The sequence below is a fragment of the Chiloscyllium plagiosum genome, chromosome 10 (assembly GCF_004010195.1).
Source record: "Chiloscyllium plagiosum isolate BGI_BamShark_2017 chromosome 10, ASM401019v2, whole genome shotgun sequence".
NCBI classification, from domain to species: Eukaryota; Metazoa; Chordata; class Chondrichthyes; order Orectolobiformes; family Hemiscylliidae; genus Chiloscyllium; species Chiloscyllium plagiosum.
Window position 1 is genome coordinate 17743391 of NC_057719.1, and position 25000 is coordinate 17768390.

Consider the following 25000-nt stretch of genomic DNA (forward strand, 5'->3'; position numbering starts at 1 on the left):
TTCTCTACAGTGTGCAGGCTCTTCGGTCTTACAAGTCCACACCGACCCTCCGAAGAGTAACCCACCCAGACCCATTTCCCTCTGACTAATGCAGCTAACACTATGGGCAATTTAGAATGGCCAGTTCACCTGACCCGCACATCTTTGAACTGTGGGAGGAAACCGGAGCACCTGGAGGAAACCCACGCAGACACGGGAGAATGCACAAACTCCACACAGACAGTCGCCCAAGGCTGGGATTGAACCTGGGTCCCTGGCGCTGTGAGGCAGCAGTGCTAACCACTGGGCCACCGTGTCGCCCCTACCTCTGTCAATACATTCCAAACGAATAGCCATTTGGAAAAAGACAGTGAGAATAACACGACCAGCGCAAAGCAACAATACATAATCTATTAATCTCCATTCCATTTTCACAAAATCACAGAATGATGAACATTGATGTTCCCTGGGGTGGGGGAGTCCAGAACCAGAGAGCATAGGTTTAGGGTGAGGGGGAAAAGATTTAAAAGGGACCTGAAGGGCAACTTTTTCATTCATGTATGGAAATCAGCTGCCAGAGGAAGTGGTGGAGGTTGGTACAATTGCAACATTTAAAATGCATCCAGATGGGTAAGTGAATAGGAAGGGTTTAGAGAGATATGGGCCATGTGCTGGCAAATGGGACTAGATTAATTTAGAATATGCGATCGGCATGGACAAGATGGACCGAAGGGTCTGTTTCCGTACTGTACACCTCTATGGCTCTATGACTCTAAGTGGCCCATCATTTCTGCGCTGGCTCCATGAACCAGGGGAGTGTCTGTAATCATCCTAGGCCCAGCCAATTTCCCACCAAAGTACAACACATTATTTCTTTAAAAATGAATAACCTTCCTCCAACAGTTATCAAATATCTCACTGAGTTGGGGGTACAGAAGCCATTGACTCGCTATAGTGACTCCTCTGCTTTGGCATCTGCTCCTCCAACACACACTCCATAAACTCAAAGAGCAGAAGAATGTTCTTGTCTCTGTACTTCTGCTCAATGTAACCGTACACAACAAAGAAAGCCTTGCACGGCAGAAACCTGAAGGCTGAGGACAAAGCACCAGTCGAACAAGCAGGCCGCATTAATCAGTAACAAACAGATAAAGGGTTTGCAAGGAACGCTTCTGCCCTTGGACTTGTGCGTTCACCAAAGGCACCTCCCCACCCCCACTCTCCCCCACCCCTCCCCGTTCTCAATCAGTGCACAAACTGGCTCCTCCGTTTAGTGGAGGTAAATTGGCTCCCAGCCAAACTCAGAGCTAACTCTGTACAAAGGCAGAGAGAGAAATAAAAACTTCCTGCACAGGAAGCTGAGCGGCCACTGTTCTGATCTTTACAAGCTCATAAAACCCACCCCAAGACACCTTTAAAGAAAAAAAGACAAAGAGAAAAACAAAAAAAAAATGATCGACCTCTCTTCTACCTGACACCAGACATACCAAAGTATTCTTTCCTTTTGACAAAAACACACAACGCTGGATTTAACCCACTGAGCACCAGTGCTGAGTGGCATGGTTTTGTTTTTCGAAAGATGGCTGCACACATTTAATTGGTCTGTAATGCTCTTTTTTGCTGCTGGAGGCCATTTGAAAACAGTGTTTAACTAAACTAGGCAGTGGCCTTTACTTTAATAAGTGTCGACAATGCCTGCAAAACTGGTTCAAAGTACAACAGTAACCTTTGTAAAATGGTGGCTCCGGTGACAAAGCAAGAAGATTTTTAAAAAGTCCTTTTGAAGATTCCAACTGTTGCACATCACAACTGAATCGTCGAAATATTTTAGAGAGCTTATCCAGGTGGGCTTTCATCCCCTCCCCTCAGCTCAGCTGACCGGGTGGCGGAGTTGTCATAGCAGCCTGAGTTGCTGAGTACTTTGTACATTTCCATTTTGCTTGCTCATTCAGTACATTCACTTGAGGTACACCACAGAGAAGGCACTTGCTGATTATAGTTCCCACCCTCCAATAAAAAAGACTCATGGAGCACACTCAGGCAAACTGCAGCATCCTACGGCCAGGAACAGCTAGTCTAAAAATTGATGGTGTGCATGGATCAAATAATTAACAATTAAACCACTGTTCATCTGCAGTTTTTCACTGTGGTGAACATATCAGGATCTTGAAAGCTCACAGCCAACCAAATGCCACAGCTCAGTGGGTGATCCTTTCACATCTGAGCCAGACAGAGTTCAGGACCCACTCAGCAGAATCCAGGCTGACCCCTGCAATGCAGCACAGAAGGAGAGGTGCACTGCCAGAGGTTCTGCCATTCAGGTAGAGTACTGTCCTGCGGCTCCATCTTCCCTCTCAGGTGGACGTAAAAGATCCCTGGAGCTATTTCAAAGAAGATCAAGGCTCTTCTCTCCAGTGACCTCGCAAACATTTATTCCTCAACCAACATCACTAAAAACAAAATCATCTGCTCACTATCACCTCCCTGTTTGCTAGGCGCTTACTATGCACAAATTAAGTGCAACTCTCTTAAATTTTACAAGTATTTAATTGGCTGAAAATCAACACAGGATGTCCCAAGGTTGTGAAAGATGCCATGTAAATACAATCCTTTCTTTTCTCCAACCTATGGCTCAGTGGTTAGCACTGCTGCCTCACAGCACCAGGGTCCAAGGTTCAATTCCAGCCTCGGGTGACTGACTGTGTGGAGTTTGCACATTCTCCCCGTGTCTGCGTGGGTGTCCTCCCACAGTCCAAAGATGTGTAGGTCAGGTGAACTGGCCATGCTAAATTGCCAACAGTGTTAGGTACATTAGTGAGAGGGAAATAGGTCTGGGTGGGTTGCTCTTCGGTGTGGACTTGTTGGGCTGAAGGGCCTGTTTCCACACTGTAAGAAATCTAATCTAATCTAATCTAATGGAATTTCTTGACCATTGCTGTTGCAGTCAGGAAGATTATCAGCCCTCTCTAAAACGTTGGTGATGGTTAAATAAAAATCCGAAATTACCAAACAAGGTGACGTTTAATTTGGGTCAGTGCAGGGCTTCTGCGGAGAAAGCTCATTTCTGCATTTTTTTACAGAGATATAACCCGCCAATCTAGTTCTGTGCTCGGTGGCCCAGGTTTTGAATGGCATGGCTGAAAATGTCAAACGACAAAGCTTAGAGAGGCAGCATCCAAGGAGCAGGAAAATCCACGTTTCGGACAAAATTCCTGCGTCGATTTTCCTGCACCTCGGATTCTGCCTGACCTGCTGTGATTTTCCAGCACCACTCTAATCTGGACTCTGATCTCCAGCATCTGCAGACCTCATTTTCACCAAAATGACAAAGCTTGACTGGTAAAAGAAGAAGGTGTTTCCATTTGTGTTTGCACCCTATGAAATAGAGACACTACTTATTACCATTCCTGAGGCAGTTCATGAATTTTCAACATAGCCCTAGCCACATTCATGAGGGCAGTCACATGATAAAAGCATAAGGTGCAAGTCTGGGACATTTAAAACTCAACAGAAATGTTGAATTTACTCCAATTCTTCTGAACAAGGACAGTCTGTCGAACATGGCAAATTTGACAAGTTACAAAAAGCTTCTGGTGTTACGTCTGGGGAAGAAGTGGCAATATTAATTACAACTGTCCATGACAAATAAGAATAAGAGGGTGAGATGAGAAGACAGCACCACCGGCCATGTGACAGCAGACAGGCAAGAAGGAAAGGGTTATTAGGACAACCAGACAGAGAGACAGAGAGGGAGAAAAACAAACAAACAAATATGTGTTCTAGCAGCAGCTAGCAGGTGTTAAAGACCATGGGGTTTGTAAAGGAAGGAAGGAAGGAAATAACTTTCCATATTAAAGATTAAACAGTTCCTGGCTGAGATGTGACAATGCACAATCAGAAATAGAAGGAGAAAAATCTACAGGGTACAGGACATCACATGTTCAACACTGCTACCCTCTTCAAAAAAATTCAAGTCTGTTTAAGGAATGTGGTATGAAGTGCTCTTTTGTATCACATCTTAAAAGCATCTCCTGATGAGACTTCAGTCTCAAAAGACTATATATTACAGGTAACACTCTCAACGGTAATAAAGACTAAAGTCTTCTTGCTCATGATGTAATGGAGAGACAATGGTTCCAGACTAACACCAATTACTGCAGCGTATGGTCAGTAGCACCTTCTTTCATGGTATAAACCCTCAACACTTGACTAATCTTGCCAACTTGCTTCTGTGATTCTTCAGCACATCATTCGGCCCACTGCCCCCTGATCTTGCTCATGTGCTCTTTTCTGCCATGCCTGCAAATTTTCCTTCCTTCATCAACAAGAAGTCAACACTACACCAACTGGGGCCTAAAGATTTTACATAACTTCCCTTCCTTCATCACGGGATACTCTAATTGGTCCTTTCTGAAAGACTTTGCTGAATCCACCATTACTGTTCCCAGGCTGGTCAGCCAGAGGCCCAGGTAAGGGTATGATGGTGAACATTCCCTTATTTTTCCCTTCCCCAGGAATAATCCTGGGAGTTACAGACCAGTCAGTCTTACATCTGTGGCTGGCACATTATTGGAGAGGATTCTGAGAGACATGATGTATGATTACTTGGAAAACCATAGCTGAGTAGAGATAGTCAGCATGGCTTTGTGATGGGACAGGTCACGCCTCACAAGTCTTATTGAATTCTTTGAGGATATGCCAAAACATATTGTAAAGCAGTGGATGTGGTGTGCATGGATCTTAGCAAGGCGTTTGATAAGGTTCCCCATGGTAAGCTCATTCAGAAAGTAAGGAGGTATGGGTTACAGGGAAATCTGGCTGGCTGGATACAGAACCATAGAAGACAGAGGGTGGTAGTGGATGGAAAGTATTCAACCTAGAGCCTGGTGACCAGTGGTGTTCCACTGAGATGTTCTGGGACCTCTGGTCTTTGTGATTTTTATAAATGACTTGGATGAAGAAGTGGAAAGGTGGGTTAGTAAGTTTGCTGATGACACAAAAGTTGGTGGAGTGGTGGATAGTGTGGAGGGCTGTTGTAGGTTGCAACGAGACATTGAAAGGATGCAGAGTTGGGCTGATAAGTGGCAGATGGATTTCAACCTGGAAAAGTGTGAAGTGATTCACTTTGGAAGACTGAATTTGATTGCAGATTGCAGAGTTAAAGGCAGGATTCTTGGCAGTGTTGAGGAACAGAGGGATCTTGGGGTCCATGTCCATAGATTCCTCAAAGTTGCCAAACAATTTGGTCGAGTTGTTAAGAAGGCATATGGTGTGTTGGCTTTCATTAGCAGGGGGACTGAGTTTAAGAATCACAAGATTTTGCTGCAGCTCTATACAGTCCTGGTTAGACAACACTTGGAATCTTGTGTTCAGTTCTGCTCGCCTCATTTGAGGAAAGATGTGGAAGCTTTAGAGAGGGTGTAGAGGAGATTTACCAGGATGCTGCCTGGACTGGAGGGCATTTCTTATGCATAAAGATTGAGGGAGCTAGGGCTTTTTCTCACTGGAGCAAAGAAGGATGAGAGCTGTCTTGATAGAGGTGTACAGGATTATGAGAGGCATAGATAGAGTGAATAGTCAAAGACTTTTTCCCAGGACAGAAACGGCTATCACAAAGGGGCCTAATTTTATGATGATTCAAGGAAGGTTTAGGGGAGATGTCAGAGGGTGGTTCTTTACACAGAGTGGTGGGTGCATGGAATGGTCTGCCAGCGGTGATAGTTGAGTAGGAGAGTAGTACATTAGGGACATTTAAGCGACTCTTGGATAGGCACATGGATGATAGTAAAATGAAGAGAATGTAGGTTAGTTTGATCTTAAAGTAGGATAAAAGGCCGGCACAACATCAAGGCCAAAGGGCCTGTACTGTTCTATGTTCTATGATGTAGAAACTCTGCCAACACAGTGCAGACCATCACAAGGGATAAGAACATCAGCAACTTCTTGATTAGTGTGGACACAGTTTGCAATTCACTCAGCAACACAGACCAATAATGTCCCAGCCTTGTCTATGCCTAGTTAGCAAAGTGGCAGCCTGCCACTGTATATGGTCCCTGCGTCCCCGAGCTAGGAAGCGAGAGAAAAGAAAGCTGACCAGAGATTGCTCACTTGAGTGACATTCATAAACACAGAGAGAAATGCACCAGTCAGGCATGACCACAACTGCTTGGATTAAGAAGCTTCACCTTTCAACCCAGCCCACATCCCTCACATTTTAGGAACTTTCAGACAGTGCTCTTGACAATGAGCCAACCCAACACTCAATAAACCCCACTCCCTGGCCTACTTAGAACTATGCATTGTTCACCCAGCAGTATATGCAATTACAGCTAAAGCAATGTCAAAGAACAGCAGGCAATATTTATCTCTTTACCAACATCCCTAAAAAAAGCGATCCTTTATTTCACTGTCGTTTTGTGGACACATGCTGTATGCAAAGTGGCTGTCACATTCCCTACATTACTACAGTAGTGACTAGGAAATAGTGAGGACTGCAGATGCTGGAGAGTCAGAATAGATAGACTGCGGTACTAGAAAAAGCACAGCTGATCAGGCAGCATCTGAGCAGCAGGGGAGTCGCCATTTCAGGCAGGACTCTTTCTCAGGACCCTTTCTTACACTAGTGACTGCAATACAAGAAGAAAGGTGCTGCACCAACTCAAACCTGCTTATTTTGCTAACAAAAAACACACAAGGGTCCGGTGAATCGCTCCCATTCCAAGTGGCAAACAGCGGAGTTGCATTGCCACTGTGCGTTCAGTACTTGCATTGATTCTCTGCTGGCCGAGTTTTGCAACTGAATTGGCGCCTCACAGCTTACGGTGTGTGTGTGTGTGTGTGTTTTTATTTAAAAACAAAAAAAAAGATACTGAAAACCTAACTGTGAAAGACTTTGAATCAGTGCCAGGCATGGACGCAGACTGTTGCCAGTTGGACAATAGCAGGCAGCAAGGGGGCAGGGAGAGGTTTTTTTCTCTTTAAAATCATTGCCACAGGAAGTTAAAATGTTGCCAGGGAATGGAAGCAACACCAACAACCTGTGTCATTAAAACAAAGGCACCCATCATTGCTGTCTACCAGGTTCTGAAGGAACAAACACCGTTGAACAAAAGCTAGCCTTAATAAGTAAGTAAACACTGAAGCTCATCCGGTGTAGTCTTCGTATTTACTACAGCCTGCCTTCAAATCAGAAAAGAAAAAGCTACAGCCCCTTCATAACCATACAAGTAGAATGAGCTCCACATTCCACTTTCATATATTTAGGCTCAAAGGTTGGAGCTGATTCCCCCCCATAAATATCTGTTTTAAGTCAAAAGGTGGCTCAAGATGGGCAGGTCCACAAACCTGGGGCACGCCTCACAGGGCATCAACGCCACCTCAAGGCAACTGAACTCCTCTCTTCCAGCTCTCCAGTTACCCCGCAATCACAGGGTTATCTGACAAACCTCGTGACCTCTGTGCACAGGTCAGCCAGGCTACAACTGCGTGACAAAGCACACGTTGTGGGATATCACAATCCAAGAACGAGGTGCTGGAAAAGCACAGCAGGTCAGGCAGCATCTGAGGTGCAGGAGACTCAACATTTTGAGCATAAGCCCTTCATCAGGAATAAGGCTCTGGTGACATCCCATTCAACTGTATTAAACATGTCTCCCAATTTGTTATTCAATTACTGCTCTCTCCTCTCCCCCTCTCTCCTCCCCCCCTGTTCATACCTGTTAATTTGACCCATAAACCCTTTGTGAGAAATCTGCTTCTTGGATGTGGAATGCATGCATAAACCATTTCAGCCCTGTGACATTCAACATGAAACCAAGTCTTCAGTATTCCCATCAGAAAGACAGGGATGCCATGGATGAAAGCAAGGAGCAAGGAAGCAAAAGTAAACACAAATCCCAAACGTAACAGGATCAGGCTTCTTGCGGGTAACCCTTTACCAATTTAGCAGGCATGGTAAAACACACAGACAAAACTGTAACTGTATGTCAAATCAAGAAAGATCTGAACCCCTCCCTGCAATCAGATTCTTGTCAGGATTCGATTTTTTTCATTCTTTCACAGGAGGTGGTTACCTTTGGCAAAGCCAGCACTTATTGCCCATCCCTAACTGTCCTTGAACTGAGGGCAGTCTGGAGTGAGTCACATTGCAGGAGGAGAGTGGCGGGGATTCTACAGTCAGGTGCAGGCCAACTCAGGGAATCACGGCAGGGTTCCTCCCCTGAAAGGAAGCCATTATTGAACCAGCTGGCCTCTTATCAATGAGGCCATCAGAGTCAACCTTATGGACACTAGCTCTTACATTCCAAATTTATTAGTCAATTTGAAAATCTAGCAGATGCCTTGGGAGTAATTTGACCGCATGCCCACACAGCACCAGCCCAGTCCTAGAGATAGCATTGGGAACATTATCGTTGTGCCAGCACTTCCCCACCAATTGATAACTACCACTAGCAAGGAGCCACATTGTGCTGTGCAGACAGAGAGAGTGAGAGTGATATAGATAAAAAACAATCCTCACCCTGATGGACATACAAGTACAACAACATAGTTGTTAACCATCAGGAGCAGGACAGCTGCGGCTTATACTTTCCACTAATCACGGAGGTCACCATGTAGGACTCTCCTTCCCAACCTCTCCTCCCACCCCTCATTTAAGGCATGTTGACCCTCATGTTAAACCACCTCCAGTCATCTCTCATGTGAGGGCAGCCCCATGCTCCTCTGGGACTGTGGTGAATTTATACTTTCCACTCTCTCCTGCCACTAATGATCGAACCCATATTGTTGGGGGACTATCAATAGGATGTGATCAAACCCATCATCCATTAATCCAAGACCCGTTATGTAAATTGCTTTAGACTTAGACAAATGTGTGTCAACACTTTTTGGCAGAGTTGGGGGAGGAAAGAATGGAAACTGATTTTATTTTTAAATATCTGATCTTAACCGGAAACAAACCATGGACAAGTCTGGCACAGTTTCTGTTAATTTTGGGAACTGGAGCTTCCTAGTAAACAGATGTTAATGCTAGAAGTCAAGCAATCAGAACTGCAGCAATCCACTTGCCTTGCTTCAGGGTTAAGTTAAAAGGTGATGTTTGAAACAGTTTATCCCACACTGACTGACACTACCTTACATTCAATGGAAATAGAAACCAATACAATAAATACCAAGAGGTTTCAGAACGTGTCTGCTTCCTTCTGTCCAGAGTGTCTACATCACTGGATCCAATTAAAATTTGGAGGTGGGAAGGAATAAAAGAATAAAGGTTCAACGGGAAAACCAGAGGCTAATAGTTACCCTTTAGTTTAAAACAGTGCAGTCAATAGCAAGCTCTGAGGCACTGAGACAGCACAATCCAGATTAGGAAAATTCATTTATATAGCACCGTGTATGTGTACAAGCTGCACCAAAGAGTTTCACAGCCAATCAATCAACCACTTTTAAAAGGGTAGCCAGTGTTACTACAAACGTATACACAGCATAAAGTTACACACAGCTTGGTCCCACAGACAGATCTGAGACAAACTAGTGGATAATTAAGTATCAGCTAAGGAATAAATACTAGCCAGCATGCCAGGAGAATGCCCTTGTTCTTCTTGCACTGTAGTAAGGGACATTTTATACCCACCCAAGCAGAATCTCATTTTGCCAGCTCGAGAGAAAGATGGCACACAGTTTCTTTGTGCTGAAGGCCATTTTTAAATAATGTGCTCAAGTTTTTGGAATGGGATTCGAAGTCATCTGACTCACCAGTAAGAGTGAGGCCTGCTGAACCGAGCTGCCTTCTGCCAGCACTTGCAGAGGCAACAGTGATCCCCACCCCTCAGTCTGAAACACTGTCTCACAGGTTAGAGCTGCCACCTTTGGACCACGCACCCGTCCACACAAACACTCGCCAGCTTTGGACTTCTCTTATCCCTCTTACCGCTGAACCTCCCCCAAACTCTAAATAATGAGCAGATCCCTACTGCCCTTTCGACTACAGCGGGAACAGCAATGCTGCAAACATGGATCATCCCTTAAAGGAAACAGACAGAATGCAGAAAACGGAGAAATATGCTGACTACGCTATAAACTAGCAACCAAAACAAAGGGGCAAAACAAGAATGCAGCCAGAGCTCAAGGGTAAACCATAAGGAAAATAGATTAACAATGCGCTCTCTGACACACAACTGAAATACAAAGGGGGGGCAAATCCAATCCCCAGCATCAGGCAGCTGTAGAAAGCTTTACAATGTTTCTCCTTGCCCAGTCTGAGATAACACTTTCTCATTCACCTCAGGTGGCTCATTGTGAACATGATAGGAGGTTTGAATCAGCAGACATTACACTGGACTAGAAGAGTTGGCTTTTGGGAGGTGGAGGAGACTAAATTTTCATCAGAGGGCAACAACCTCAAAAGTGCTATTTGTTACATTCGACGGTCTCATGTTTGAGCACAGAAGCAACTTCCACTCAACTGCCCACTCTCTCCACTCCCAGAGTTCCCACTCACCCTCAGACATCTTATTGCAAACTGGAGGGAAGGGTTTTCTTCCCCGTTCACACTGTTGGCAATACATTGGGAAGTTGCTGAGCAATAGCAACATGAAGGGGCATAAAAATTTGCATTGTCTGGTGCAATACAGAATGGGGGTGGGGGGGACGAGATTTATAATATTTGGCATGAGTACCTGGGATGCGGAAGTAAATAGTCAGGATCCACTTCAGTACCCACCATCCAGTGATCCTCTGAGAGACCCAGCACCCTCCCACCCCCACCACTGCAAAGTGCATGTCTGGCGTGATAATCAAGTCGGAGCAGTTCTTCGGCCTCACAATGCCTTGCACAGTTGACACGCCCTACCAGTGCTGACATGTCAAGATTCATGCATGCAGAAAGCCATGTCAGCGAAGTAGAAGATTGGTGGAACCTTTCCACAGGGAATAGTCACTGAGTTTGCAAAAGGGAGGTAGCTGGAGGGGAAGGCAGTTCATTTCTGAAGAGAAAAGAAAGCCACGCAGTGGGATGGGGGAAATTGAGTAATACTGTCTGCCGTTTCTCCTATTGTGTTTCAAAAGTCACATGAACGGAGCTCAAAAGAAAACGCTGTCCAATCCACCAAGTACCAGCAAACTCCATCATTAAGCGTTTCTCAAGGCAAACATTTTACAATGTTTCATGTGGCTGTTCACCCATCCATTCTCTCCACTCTCTCCTGATGCTGAAGTAAGCTGACGAAAAGCTCACTTTGGCAATGACTACCTCTGTGAAAGGGAGAGAAATAAAGAAACGGGGGACATAAAACCAAGGAGGGAGACAGAGAGAAAAAGAGTTAGAAAGAGACAGAATAAGGAGGGAGGGAAAAGATAGAGCGGGAAAAAAAAAAGAGAAATGCTTAATCAGCAGAAAATGGAGATAGAGAAATGCACAGCAATACAGACAAACAGAGACAGAGACATCAACAGGCACAAACACAGAAAAAAGAAAACCAAAGCCTGGCACAGAGATACAGACACAGACACAGACAGAGAAACATGCAGAGTCAGGGAAAATGAGACAGACAGCTAGAAAGACAGAACATTTTTTTTCTTTCCCATGTCCCCTTCAAAACAAAGTCTCCCATTTCACCATTTTTTTGTCTCAGCATGTATATAGCAGGGCCATGATGTATAAATAAACTTTTATATTGGGAATTCTGGAATTCAAGCGAAGCTTACTCAACTGGCTACGTTCCACTACACTGGCTGGTGGGACTAAGCTGCAGAGCCATAATACAACCAAGGGGTTCCGGATATCAGCAGTAACTGTGGAAGCAGAGCTCTGGCTGTTAAGACACATCTGGGGCTCAACTTGGCCAAGTTTTATATTCAGTTCTGAAATGTAAATTGCAAAGATAAATGGCATAAATCAGATGTTTCTGGTATGTGCCAGGTAAAGACTCCAAAGTAAGCACAGTTTACAAATTGTAAGATTGCATGAAAGACTCGATTTGTGAGCATGCGCGCATGCTATACGTGTGTACTGGGAGCATGTTTCTGAATGCATGTGGGAGACAGAGCATCCATATGTTAGCATGCTTCAGAATATGCCTTTACACAGGGGTGCGCACGTGTGTAACGGTATGTAGCTGCAAGAGTTTGTAAATGAGTGCATATGTGTGAGTGAGAAAAAGCACATCCAAGCACATGTGTGCGGAATGTCCATGTACATAGATTTGGGTGTAAGCATGCAGGAGCATAAAGATGTGAGCGCGTATGTACGACAATAAATATAAGTGTGTGTATGAGAGAGAGAGAGAGAGAGACAGAGACAAAGGGGGAGAGAGAGAGAGAGAGAATACATTTGTACACGTGCCCGTGCATAGATACTTGCAGGAAACAGCACACCCAGGAACAGAGATCTCTAGAGCCCACAGTTTTATTCTGTTTGTTAAAGTACAATCCTAGTGCAGTGTAGGAAGGCCCATCAGTGAGTGAGGTGTAAGGAAGCACAACGTAAACACTGCAAGTCAAATCAAATTATAAAAGAGTGTATCACACGGCAGGTGCTGGCACATTTCCACAGATATATTTCCAAAGTTCTGTAGAAATATTTTTCCCAGCCTTACTGTAAACAAATAAGACGCAAAGAAATGCTGAGCGCCAAATGGTACCTGACATTCAATTCCAGACCGTATTTTAAAACAGACAAGATGACTTTCCTTCGGCAAAGTGCACCTTTGCAGTATTGACAACTCTCATCTCCACCTGAATTTCTACCTGCTAAGCAGCTCACAGTTTACAAAGGGAGATACCTAGATATTAGGATGCAATCCAATATGTGATAATCAAAAAGTTCTTCAGTTTCTCTCCCAGGGGCAATAATCCAAGGCAATGACAAATTGTGGGAACCAATTCAAGAAAGATTTCTTTTGTTTTGGGGTGGAGTTGGTGAGGAAGGAATGACAGAAATAACAGCAGCACGACAATAATTAGAGCACTATAGCACTTCATCATGTGGAACTCAGTCACTTATTTCATTTTTAAAGACTAGTAACCATCAGATAATTCCATCCACTTTGTGAAAGCAATGGGATTAGCTACTAGGATTATCTGATTTTTCTGTCTCGAACATGAACACGATATTGTTTTTAATAAAAGAAAGCTAAGCATTTTTGCGCAAATTTCAGTTAGTGGAAAACTTAAATTTTCATTAAAAAATGCTAGTTTCTCATCTATGTTGTAATTTTCTTTTTGTTTAAAAAAAGGACATCATGTGAGTCTAAGGCAAACGCTCACAAACAAAACACTGGGACTCGTGAGTGCCCCAACTGCCAAAGGCATCAAAAAAAGGAAAGCAGAGAAGACCTTTCTGTTTTCATTGTAACTTTGGGATTTATGGATAAGCCCCTTCACCATGAACATCAGATCTGCCTGGTGTCCCACCCCTTCTTTTAAATTTAATAAAATTTAACTAAACAAACTTAACTAAGCAGCTTCTTAGGGATTGTCGGGGGAGACATTGTGAGTGAAACAGTGACTGTGGGAGAAAGAGTGAGAATGTAACAGCAAGCGGAGAAGGTAAGGATATGCATCTGCATGTCTGAGCGAGTGAAAGACAGAAAGAGAGGGAGAAGAGACATGGTCATATGAGCACAACATAGTGGTGCGGATGGGTGGAGGGAAAACACACAAAGGGTAGAGTGGGTGTTTGAGAGAGAGGGAGCAAGCAAGGCAAAAGGCAAAATCTGAATATCTGAACAGTGCGTTTATGCACATATCTCTGAATGAGGGAGAAGGTGATGAACGCAGTGATATGTATATGTTTGTGCGTGTGAGAGGCTGAAGGAAGATGTAGATAATGAGAAAGAGTCAAAGACAGCACAAGCTGAAGTCACCCGATTCATGGATTTTGTGTTTTCAGGCCCCGAGAAGCATCAAAGAAGTTTGTGAATCACACTGAAGGAAAAACAACACAAATACCTCACTCCCGATTGCTTGGAAATGTCTAGCCACAAACAGACTTACTCATTCAAATCTCAACCATTCCCCAATCACCTGAATAAACCACCTTTCATTCCCCTTCATACAACGTGCTGTAATCTTTGAAAGAAACAAAATTCCACAACATTCCTATTTACGCTAAACCTTTTAAAATCTTCCAACAAAGGAGGTTTTACCGTCCTGAAACAATGTCCGCACTGATAATAATACTCATTATGCTTAATGAAGCTTTTAAAAGATTATCAAAAGTCTTTTGTTTTAAATGGAAATGGTACCCTCTTATGGGAGATTCTGAATGAAGAGTAGAAAAGTCCACACTGCCCCCCTTGGAAGTGGCATATCTTCTGCGGTTCACTTTTACAGGCAAGCTAACTGATAAGCCAACACAGAATTCTGACACCAGTTTATGTTCTTGTGTACGTATAAGCAACTCGACACAAGAAAAGCAAAGCAGGCTTGATCACAAGGGCCTGTTAACCTCAAGCTGGTCACCAACTCATCCACTCCCAAATTCTACTTCCGTTGCTGGCAATGGGGCAGCTCACAGACTTTGTACAGCGCATAACTAAGATGGAGTTAACACAGTTTAACCATCACCTTTCCTTGGTCAGTCCAAACATCAAACCAGGGCTGGTCTGTTTTACTCCATTAACCACATCACCCATCCCCTCCACCGAGACCCCCCAATAAACACCCGCTATTCATCAAATCCATCTTCACAGCTTGTCACAAGTAGCGTTTGATCTTATGGTCTAAATGCAGATTTCCAGTCTAGCAACATAATCATCACTCCATAGCACAAAAGAGCTGAACAGAGAGACTTGGAGATTTCAAACCTGATTTGAAAAAAAAACACAGAAAGACAACGATTCAGCGTCAGGCCTAAGTTCCATTTCTGTATAACCACCTTTGTGCTAGGTACAGTTAAGTTCTCACTCCAGGTTGGACAAAGCTTTCTCTAGGTAAAGGGTCAGGGGAAGAGGCAAGAGTTGAAATCCTGGTTTATATTTTTAGCCAACAGTGTCAACCCTTCCCTTTCCATTCTGAGTGCAACTCATGGATCCTTCTTCCCTTCTATACAATTGGACCCCAAACGGCAGTGAGCAAGAAGGAGCATTGGCAATACATACATACACACACATACATACATATCAAACACCACACATATCTAACACCCTATTCACCATTAAAAGCACTAAGTGTCACACGTCACCACTGACTGACTTAGAAAACCCATTTCCTTAAATGCACTCGACATGGTGAACAGTTAAGGTGACCTGTTCTGCAGGAGTTACATGCAAAAATGTGTACACACCCCAGGAGCCCTCTCTGTAAAGACAGCAATGAAAGTATATTTAAAAACAGTAACCTCTGAAAATGCTTAAATTAAAAGTAAACTGAGGGCCAACTGTACCTCCTCGTAACTATTTATAGAGTTAGAGAGAGAGAGAGAGAGAGAGTGCCTGTGTGTGTGTGTGTCCGTGTCTGTGTGTTATAACTCTCGCGATGCATGCTATATACAGTATAGGTAATAGCATAGGAAAGCAACTTGCACAGTAAGACAGGCAGGGTTTCCTTTTCCCCTGCATGTTATTAAAACCTGTCTAGCAATCTGGAAAAGAGGAACATCTGGTTAGCCAATGAAAGTTTAAGGCAAAATGCTAAATGTACCTGGAGAGATGCAGTGAGAGAGAGGGGATCTATGATTGTGACCATACCCACTTATTAATCCATAATGAGTAACAAAAACAAAGCAATTATCTGTACACAGAGAGGTACCAGACGCATTACCTCCTGCAAGATTCTCCTGCTTCGGGCAAATTCCTTTCGTAGGCGTTAGCAGCCGGTCGTCCTCCTCAGGCGTGACTTGGATGCCAATCTCGACGGGCTCAGACACTCTCCTGGGCTCCGGGTGTGGGGGAGAGGGGCTAGATTTATCCACTGGTTTCTCGAAGCAGATGCCTGCGCCGCTGCACCGCTTCCTCTTGTGCTCGATGAAGACGAGGATATCGGCCAGCGGGAAGTGCGCCTGGCACTGCCCGCAGGTCAGCAGGTCGTGGTCTCCACTGCCAACGCCGCTGCCTGGCCCCGCCATGACCGTGTCCTCTTCGTCCGTGCTCGCCGTCTCCACATGGTCAGCCTCTGCTTCACGCAGGAACACACGCGCACACACACACACACACACACACACAGGGAAAAGAGAAAAAGAGAGAGACAAAAAAAAAGGAGAGCCTGCTTTTAGCTAGGAATTCATTGTAGTATAACACCATCCCCACATTTATAAGTTTGCATACAAAATTAAAGATCGCATGGATACAATTTCCAGACTTTTATTGGACAAAATCCCCCTCCCCCCAACCCCTCCCATGCAAACAGAACATTTTTTTTATTTGTAGTCGTGAAAATGAAGCCGTGACAGTTTGGAAATAGCCCAAAATCGGGGCTAGAGAAGCATTTTCTTTCATTTGTTAAAAATGGAAAATTGCACCTTACACACAGCAGTCAGTAGAACAAGTCACAGGATATCATACAGAAGATATTATACTCTCCCTGAAAGAAACTAAATAAATGATCTTTTCTAACACAAAGACCCTGGACTATCATAAATCTAGATAAATTCTACAGTGATACCCTGCCCAATTCCGATTAATTTCACATTTATTGATATCTTGGCTTGGGGGTTTATTCTCATTGTATTGAATATGAGAGTCAATCACTACACCCAAGATTGACTATTCTTTTCACAGGTGAGAGGGCACATTGGCCGAGTCTCTTCCTAATGCCTCCCCACCTAAGACCTGCATTACAAGTCTGTGAGAATTACTGACAACCAACACAGAGTTATACTGTACCGAGCAAGAAAGGTGGTGGAGTAATCAGTCAGAATAATTTTCCTTCCCTTGTTCCTTCCCAATCAAAACAAAAAAAAAACTTAACGCAGAGAAGTGCATTTTTAATATGAAAACGTCACAACTCGTGGTTTGTAGGGCCCTTTTGTGGAGCTGATGTTAACGGCTGTCACTGAGCTATTTTTAAAACATCCACCAATTTTATTTTTTGTGTCCATGTAAATAAATCGGACAAGTCACTTCATCAAGTCGCACAGCTGAGGAGGAACATCACATCGAAAATTTTGTAGACAGTTTTCTACATTTATGGGTGCACTGAGCAAGCAGGAATAACAAAGAGGGAGAAGGGGAAAGAGGGAGAAAGAGATTGGGAAGACAAAGCATGAATAGGAATGTTCTGATTCATCTGCCTCCTCTCAGCTCCCCGGCTATTGTACCGACAAGCACGTAACATTTTACTGCTCTCCACAGACAGTCGCTCAAAGTTTAACAACTTGCTCTGTCACAGGATTACAAGAAGCCTCATTATTTCAGTGATACAATTTTTTTTGCGTTATTTGAAAACCCTTAACAGGTTCTCGAGGAATATTAATCAGCAGCAAAACTGATCCCAACAAACTAGAGTGTACAGATAGATGTGTACGGACAGAACAATCTTATTTATTTTCTAAAAACCAAACCCAACAAAATTATAAGTCAAAATGAGCAGCAAATGATTTTTGTACACAACAGCAGGCAATGCAATTGTGACCCAACAACTCTCCAAGCAACCAAAAAAAATCTGCATTTGATATACAAAATAAAATCTGAAATATTTAATATATGAAGACTCAGAAAAGGCAAATAGACTTGCAGTGATTGCTCTATCATTAATCAATTCCCACATCTGCTGTCACTTTAGCAAGAAAATGATGATATTCATCTAACCTACTCATTGACGTGTGTACAACTGCTGAAGTGTATCCCCTCTGCTTTAATTTATTTCTAAATAACTTGCTTAAGGCACTTTTTGTTTTATTCCTGGGTTTTATGAGCACAAAAACAATGAAGGAAGGGTAGAAGCTCGAAAGCATTCCCTTAAAGTCGAATGTTCTCTTTCTCTCTCTCTCTCTCTCTCCTCGCTAGCCTGGGCTAGCTAGTAGGAACTCCACAATAAAACAAACATAATCTCATTTTGTCTAAAATGCCTGCTTCACAACATCGAACTGATAGTTAAAATCTGATTTATTTAATGCATACAAACACAGCTCTCTCTCACTCAATTACCCACCTTTAATTAAAATCAAAACTCATCACTGCAGCATCCTAAATATTTTTAGAAGGTATGCCCCAAATATTTTTTCTCCCCAGCCACACAAACGCACATTTCTTTGAAAAAAAAGGAATACACACTTTAATTTCCATTACGGGGTGCTGTTCAGTGTTTGAATTAATTCAAATACGACCAATATCAAATTGCTTTTGGATGTTTTGCTTTATTAGTTTAATTACAATCTCCCTCCCACCCGTATATGAAATGGTTTAAGTTCCTCTGAAGATCAACACGGCATTTTGGTTTCACCAAACTGATTCTGATTGTGTTGTACTAGAAGTTGATGCAAAGAAAGAGCGAGATTTTGGAAATGGAGCAAAGATATGACATATTCTTCCTGAACAAACAAAAAAAGAGATTATATCGCACTGAAAGAATTGCAACGGTGGAATGCTGCAGAAAATGCTTTATATTTAGCAGGGTTGTGTGTATTATGTATGCCTGACAATGATACAGGTAAATGGGACTGCTACTGGTCACTAGAACAGGTTTCCTGGCTCTTAAGGCATTGATGAGTTGACTTGGAGCGCCCCCTTGCGGCGACAGCGCGTTACCGCCGCTCAGCAGCGCGGGACCCACGCGCTTTAAGTTGGAACCCTGGACAAAGTTTATTACAATTATAACTATCTCAATAGGACTCAATATCGTCAATGCGTTTGCGAAGGTTTTTCTCTTTTTTTCTAATAACAAAAATAAATGTTCCTTTTGCACAGTGTGCTTCCGATGCACAACACCCTCCGACTTTCAGCGCAAAGCAACCTCGATCGGCTGGCAATGGGAATTTCAAGCACACACTCTCTGCCCCGACCCCACCCCCCCTCCTCTCCTTTCATCAACCCTTTATTCAAACACAAAGGCAGCCAAAAGGAGTCTAACTCAGACCCAGCACAAGCCCAAGTTCAATGTCTAACCCTCCTCCGTCTCTGCAGCTCGCTCAATAACCTGCCCGCAGCCAGACTTTGCAGCACTGCACTAGAACACTGCAGAAATTTCGATAGCAAAGTCGAAACACATGCAAAGCAAAATACACGAATTGCATATGAAATTCTTTCACCTCTCTCTGCACAGCCTCCTCCCAACACCCCCTCTCCTCCCCCCCCCCAAACACACACACACACCATCACACAGAAATGCATCGACTACCCCCACCCCCACCCCAGCCACTGTTAAGGAAGACGATTTATACAATGGGGAAAACTGGTGGATAGCAAGTTGTTCGGATCGAGTGAGAAAGTGGCATTAAAAAGCGACCAGTGCTGTTTCCACCATACGGTGCAAAAAGAAGCTGGGGGAGGGGGTGGGGGGATTCGGAATTGCATCGGAGCGTGTGGTATTCATTCTCTGTGACTGTATGAAAGGTATAGAGCAGAGCGCGAGTTTCCTCATCCTATTCCCGAACCGGGATGGACAGACGAGAGAAGAGCACGATTTTTTTTTGGGGGGGGGGGGGGGAAGCTGGGGGTGAGAAGCGTGATTACAGAATGAAAGCAAATAAGCTACTCGGAAATGTGCATTAAAATAAATGCAACCTAAAGAGAATCTGTGTGGCAAGAGGCATTCCGATTTCCCGTCAGTTAATTTAATTTTAAAAATGCATGCAATGGGTCAGGGGCAGAATCGTTTTCAGAATGAAACTAAATCGTTACACTTTTGTTTTAACCTCTTCCACACACACCCCTCCCCCCCCCCCCCCCTCCCCGCCCCCCAACACTATTACGGCTGTCAAAGAATAAAGAACGGCAAAATGTCTCATATGCATTTACCTTTTCAGTGAGTTGCAGGATCTCTCAAACCAAAAAGTGCGCTTTAAACCCCATAAAGACGGCAACGTGCATCCAATCTGACATGCAGACACGTTTTAAATGATAAAACAAAAGGGTCGGATTTATTCCCCACACATATATACCTAATACACCCCAGCATTTTGTTATTTCTGCTCAAAGTGTTCCCTTTTTACGCCCAATATCCCAATGCAACCGACCTCCCTCCAAGAACCCCAGCCGTACTAAACATGCATTTACCTTTTTTTTCGCGAGAAAAATGGAACCGATCTCCATCGAAAAAGAAAATGATATTCCGACCTTTGCACGGACACGCGACGCAACAACCGGAGAAAAAATAACATTATTTCTTCACACACGAAAAAAAACACACACCTTATTGCAAAGATCCCATTGCAAATATATTAATTTGCAAGACTGTGTGTGTGTGTGAGAGAGAGAGGGAGAAGGGGTGGAAAGCAAAATAATATCCCCGAGAATTTCAGACAAAACAAAAATGCTGCCCAACTCAGCATATATAAATATATATAAAATTACATTTTTTTTAAAAAAAGGAGCAGCGACTGACACCTGATTTGCAAAAATAAAAGAGAAAGGGGGTTTTATTTTCCTAACATCGCAAGCAGCGGAGTGCATTTAGTGCTTTTTTTTATTTCGGGGAAGGTCGGGAGGAGGAGGGGAAGAGAGAGCGGTTGGGGGGGCAAGGAAAGAATATATTTATTTAAATTTTTAGCAGAAATAAGGGACATAAATATTCCGACTTTCTCCTTATTTGGCCACGTTTGGAACGTTGTGATCCGCCGCCTCGCGCTGGGCAGCTCCGCTCCACGCGCCACTCGCAACTTTTCAAACACTCTCCCGATCTTACACACACACACAAAATTTACCCCAAACACCCAAAAACATGCAAGAACAGACACCCGTGCAATCATCAATGCAGAGAAAGCACTCCAACGCACTATTGCACAAACTTTTTTTTAAACCTCCTTTTCTTTTCGCCCCTCTTTCTTTCCCCAGCTCCTCTCCTTTCCTTTCACACCCCCCCCCCCGCTTTCTCTCCCCCCCCAAGAGGCACACTCTCGGTAGAACTAAGTAAGTGGTTGCAAAGGGGGAGGAAAGGAGGAGGAGGTGGTAGTGGAGAAGAGGGGGGGGGGGTTGTCCGGCAACTCAAACAAAAATTAAATTACGCGCAAAAAAATGTTTGCAAAAAAAAGGAAAAGCCGGAGAGAGAGATCTGCAAACCGAAGAGCGTAAAAAAATCTCTCATTTTGCAACTTTCCCCCAATATTAAAACAAAAACGTTTGCAAAAAAAAAAATAAATCCAAGCGATGCCCCTCGTTGCGAAAGAAAAACTGCAATGCAAAACTGTACACGCACGGGAAGGAGGGCTTTTCAAAATTTATTTTCCTCCTTTTTTTCTGGAGGTTGTGGTGGGGAGGGGGGGTGTGTGGGATAATATTAATCAAACTTATAGCGAGCTACGAATTTCCACAGACCGATCTTCAACCCAACAAGAAATAAAGAGAGCACGGGGATCTGGGGAGGGGTGGGAGAAACAACTCCGCCAGAATTTTTTAAAAGTCTCAGTGTTTTGTTGTCATCCTCCTGTGCAATCCACCTCAAACATTAGTTTAAAAAAGAAAACAAGAGTGGAAGGGGAGGGGAGAAAATAGAGAAAAACAGACAGCACAAACGCAAGCAAAAACAGCCTGAGACATTAAAACAATTTATAGTGGGTTCGGAAATTTATATTTTTTGAAAAAAAATACAAATTCTGAGGGGGATAAAAAGAAGAGGGCTGTTTTATTTATTATAACCATCATTATTATAATAATTGTTATCATTCTGTCTCTCTCTGAATGGTTACTTACGCGAAAATTCCCTTTTACTTAAATGCTGAGGGTTGCCTTGCTTGCGGCGAGACATAGTCGGTCACATCTGGAGCGGAAAGCCGGAGACTCCAGAGAAAAATATCTTCATCAGAGCCCCTGACAGAAAATAAATTGGAAATAATGCAAAGATGGCGGATGGAGATGGATTGTGGGACGGCCGTCAGTGAGAGGGAGGGAGGGAGGGAGGGAGGGAGAGAGAGAGAGAGGGGGGGCATAAAGAGCGGGAGAGAGAGAGGGAGAGAGAGAGCGAGCACGGAGGGTGGGAACGTGTTATACAGTGAGTCTTAGGGAGCAGAGCGAACATGGTGAGCCTTATCCTGACAGAACGGGGAAGGTTATTGATGCTTGTCCTGTATTGCTGGGCATTTCTTCAGAGGGCAGATACTGCACTGAGCTGGGTGAGGAGCTCAGACCATGCACGGTGGGTCTGGTGGTGTGGCCCCCTCTGGGAAGAGAATGGTCCCCCTCTGTACCAGCCAATCCCCCAGGACCTCCGTGCCCCTGTCGACAAACCGTGGTGTAATTACCCTTTATCTGCCATGCTCGGTGTAAACTGTGCAGGGCAGCTCCAAACTGAGAAAGCTCAACCGTGTGCCCCTTGGCCTTTTAAAGATGGCACCAGTGTCAGGGACCAAGGAATATCCAGGGGTATCCGGGCGATAGTGAGTACCTCCAGCCATGATGGGTGGAAGAATCGAGCTGGTATTGAATGCGTGGGACACCATGGGGTAGTTTGGGTCGTTAATCAGGTGAGTTTGATACGTTAGCACCAGGAAACAAGCTCAGCCTCGTGCAGACAACCCCTATGTCACACGCAATGAAAATGTCACTGAGACAGTTTTTTGTTTGATTCAGCCCAGTGAGTCATAGATTCTGTTGAAACCACTCCCATTTACAAAGCTGTGGAACAAATGCTCAAATATCCCATTTTCCCATCTTTCTCTCATACGTACCTCCCTTCACATACACACGCGTCCTGACAGACCTCTCCTCACATATCAAAGACCTCTTCACATAAATACCTCTTCTTATACACTCTTCCTCACACACCTCCTGTCCTCAAATACACACCTCTTACACACCTCACACACATCTCCTCACACCTCCTTCATATGCACACACGTCTCCTCACACCTCCCTTCCTCACACAAACCCGCCTCGCATACGCACACCTCTCCTCACATACACTCCTCATACACACTATTCCTCACATACACACACCTCTCCTCACACATACCTCTTCCCACACACACCTCTTACCATAAGCGCACACCTCTTACCATAAGCGCACACCTCTTCTCACACACACTTCCGGACATACCTCCTTTCCTCACGTCTACAGACCTCTTCCTGGCACATACCTCTCCTCAAATACACAGACCTCAATACACACATATGGCACATGTCTCCTCACATACTTACACCTTTCTACACACCTCTCCTCTCACACACCTCCACACACACCTGATACCTCTCCTCACAAACATATGCCTCTTCACACAGACCTCTCACAAACCGCCTCATACATACACCTCTGCTCACACAGACACACTCGCATCTCACACAGACATCTCACATACTGTACGAACCCGTCTGCCTGTCCTCACACACGCACCTTATCCCACACACACCCCACTTTTCTTCAATTTACCCCACATCGTGCAGTAAATGCACTGCACACTTTAAAAACAACATTTTTTTTGCTCTCTGCAAGTTGCACGTGTAAATAGAAACATCAATCCCTAAAAGCAATCTTTGTGTTGTTTTTGCAAGTTGCACGAAGATTATTTTATCCCTAAAAAAGTTTTCACTGCACTCTGCAAGTTGCCTGCATGGTATAAATAAACACAATATCTAAAAAAGTAATTGTCTTCTGCAAATTGCACTTTTAAGAATCCCCAACAAAAGTTTTCATTGTATTTATCAATTTGCTTTCCTTTTCATTAAAAATAATCTCTAGAAAAAAACTTCGATCGTTGTCTTTTGCAAGTTGCATGTATATTTCATTTTTCATAGCAGAGGCTTTAGTCCATAGGAAAAACTTCCCATTCATTTTTTTTCAGCAATTTGCCTATTTTCCTTTAAAATTGAAGCATCGTTCTTCTGGAAAGCACATTTTAAACAAAAACTCCTTTCTCTCCCCATCCCTCTCACTATCCTTAACTTTAAGTCTACAGTGACAACACTTTTTTTTTTAAATCGGCAAGTAAAAATATCTCATTTCCCCCAAACTTTCTAAGACTGCGATTTGAAAGTTAAACCGGACTCCCCCTAACTGACACTTTCTCGCAGACCTTTATTATATATACATATATGTTAAAATAATGAACTTTCCGAGTGGAGTGCATGGTTTTTTTTTCGTTTCAGGGATTGTATTTTAAAAATAAGGGCTCAACTGTTTAAGAGGGGAGGAGGGGTAGGGCGGGAGGGCTGGAAGGGATTCATTCATCTGCAATTATGCTCATACGCGCACGTCTGGTAAACCGGAGAAGAGCGGGACTGCTGAAAGCTACTTACTGCTATGTTTGCAATCGTTTTTTTCTCTCTCAAGGAAATGCATTGCATTGCATTGCAACTGGCAAGCGAGCGCATTGTACAGATAGTGACTCACGCACAATGCATACACACGGCTAATCCGAGAACTACAGAGTTGGCAACAACTGCTTATTCAAACGTTTGATGTATTTTAGTGATTCTTTTTGAAGCTGGGGTGGGCTGGGGTGGGGGGAGTGTGGTGGGAGGAGGTGGAGAGGGAATGTACCGATTCATCCAGCTCCCTCCGCAACTCGGATCTGCTACTGGTATTGGAGCAGCTTTCATTCACATCCAGGCACAGCGCACTGGCCACTCGCTGCTGCGCGTCCGAATCCCCTTTGCAATTATTTTTTTTAAAGTGCGTTTGCAAGGATTCTGTCCGTAAACCGGCTACAAAGCGCTCAAATTGGGTGGAAGCATCCGCTTTGTAGCAAATCCAAAATAACGCGCAAACATTAAGGGAAAGGGTCGCTGGGGGACTGCTGGAGGTGGGGACAGGGGGGGTGAACGGAAGGTGTAGAGCAGTGAGACTCAATCCTCAAATGTTCGCTTGCATCTTTTCTGAAGAGTTTTATTTTCGATCCAGAAGAATGAAAGCAATGACTGAGCTGCCTCCAGTGCACGGGTTAACACGATTATATATTCAGTCATACACCACACACGTTATTAATTATGATGGGGAA

General features: G+C 43.9%; 1 protein-coding gene across 9 annotated transcripts in view; it reads right to left on the reverse strand.

The window, feature by feature from the left end:
- The window catches only part of bcl11ba (BAF chromatin remodeling complex subunit BCL11B a), a 42047-nt gene extending 20076 nt beyond the window's left edge, over positions 1-21971 (reverse strand). For 2 of the 9 annotated variants that reach the window (XM_043697150.1, XM_043697142.1), the window contains exons 1-2: positions 21762-21971; positions 15739-16092 (exon numbers count right to left, since the gene is read on the reverse strand). In XM_043697150.1, the coding sequence (XP_043553085.1) occupies positions 15739-16092; positions 21762-21816 (409 nt within the window). In that variant the 5' untranslated portion in view covers positions 21817-21971. Of the gene's footprint in view, positions 1-15738; positions 16093-19871; positions 19949-20129; positions 20902-21761 lie in introns of those variants that run through there. The other 7 variants (XM_043697145.1, XM_043697146.1, XM_043697147.1 and 4 more) reach the window with 7 other exon arrangements.
- Positions 21972-25000: the final 3029 nt, after the last annotated feature.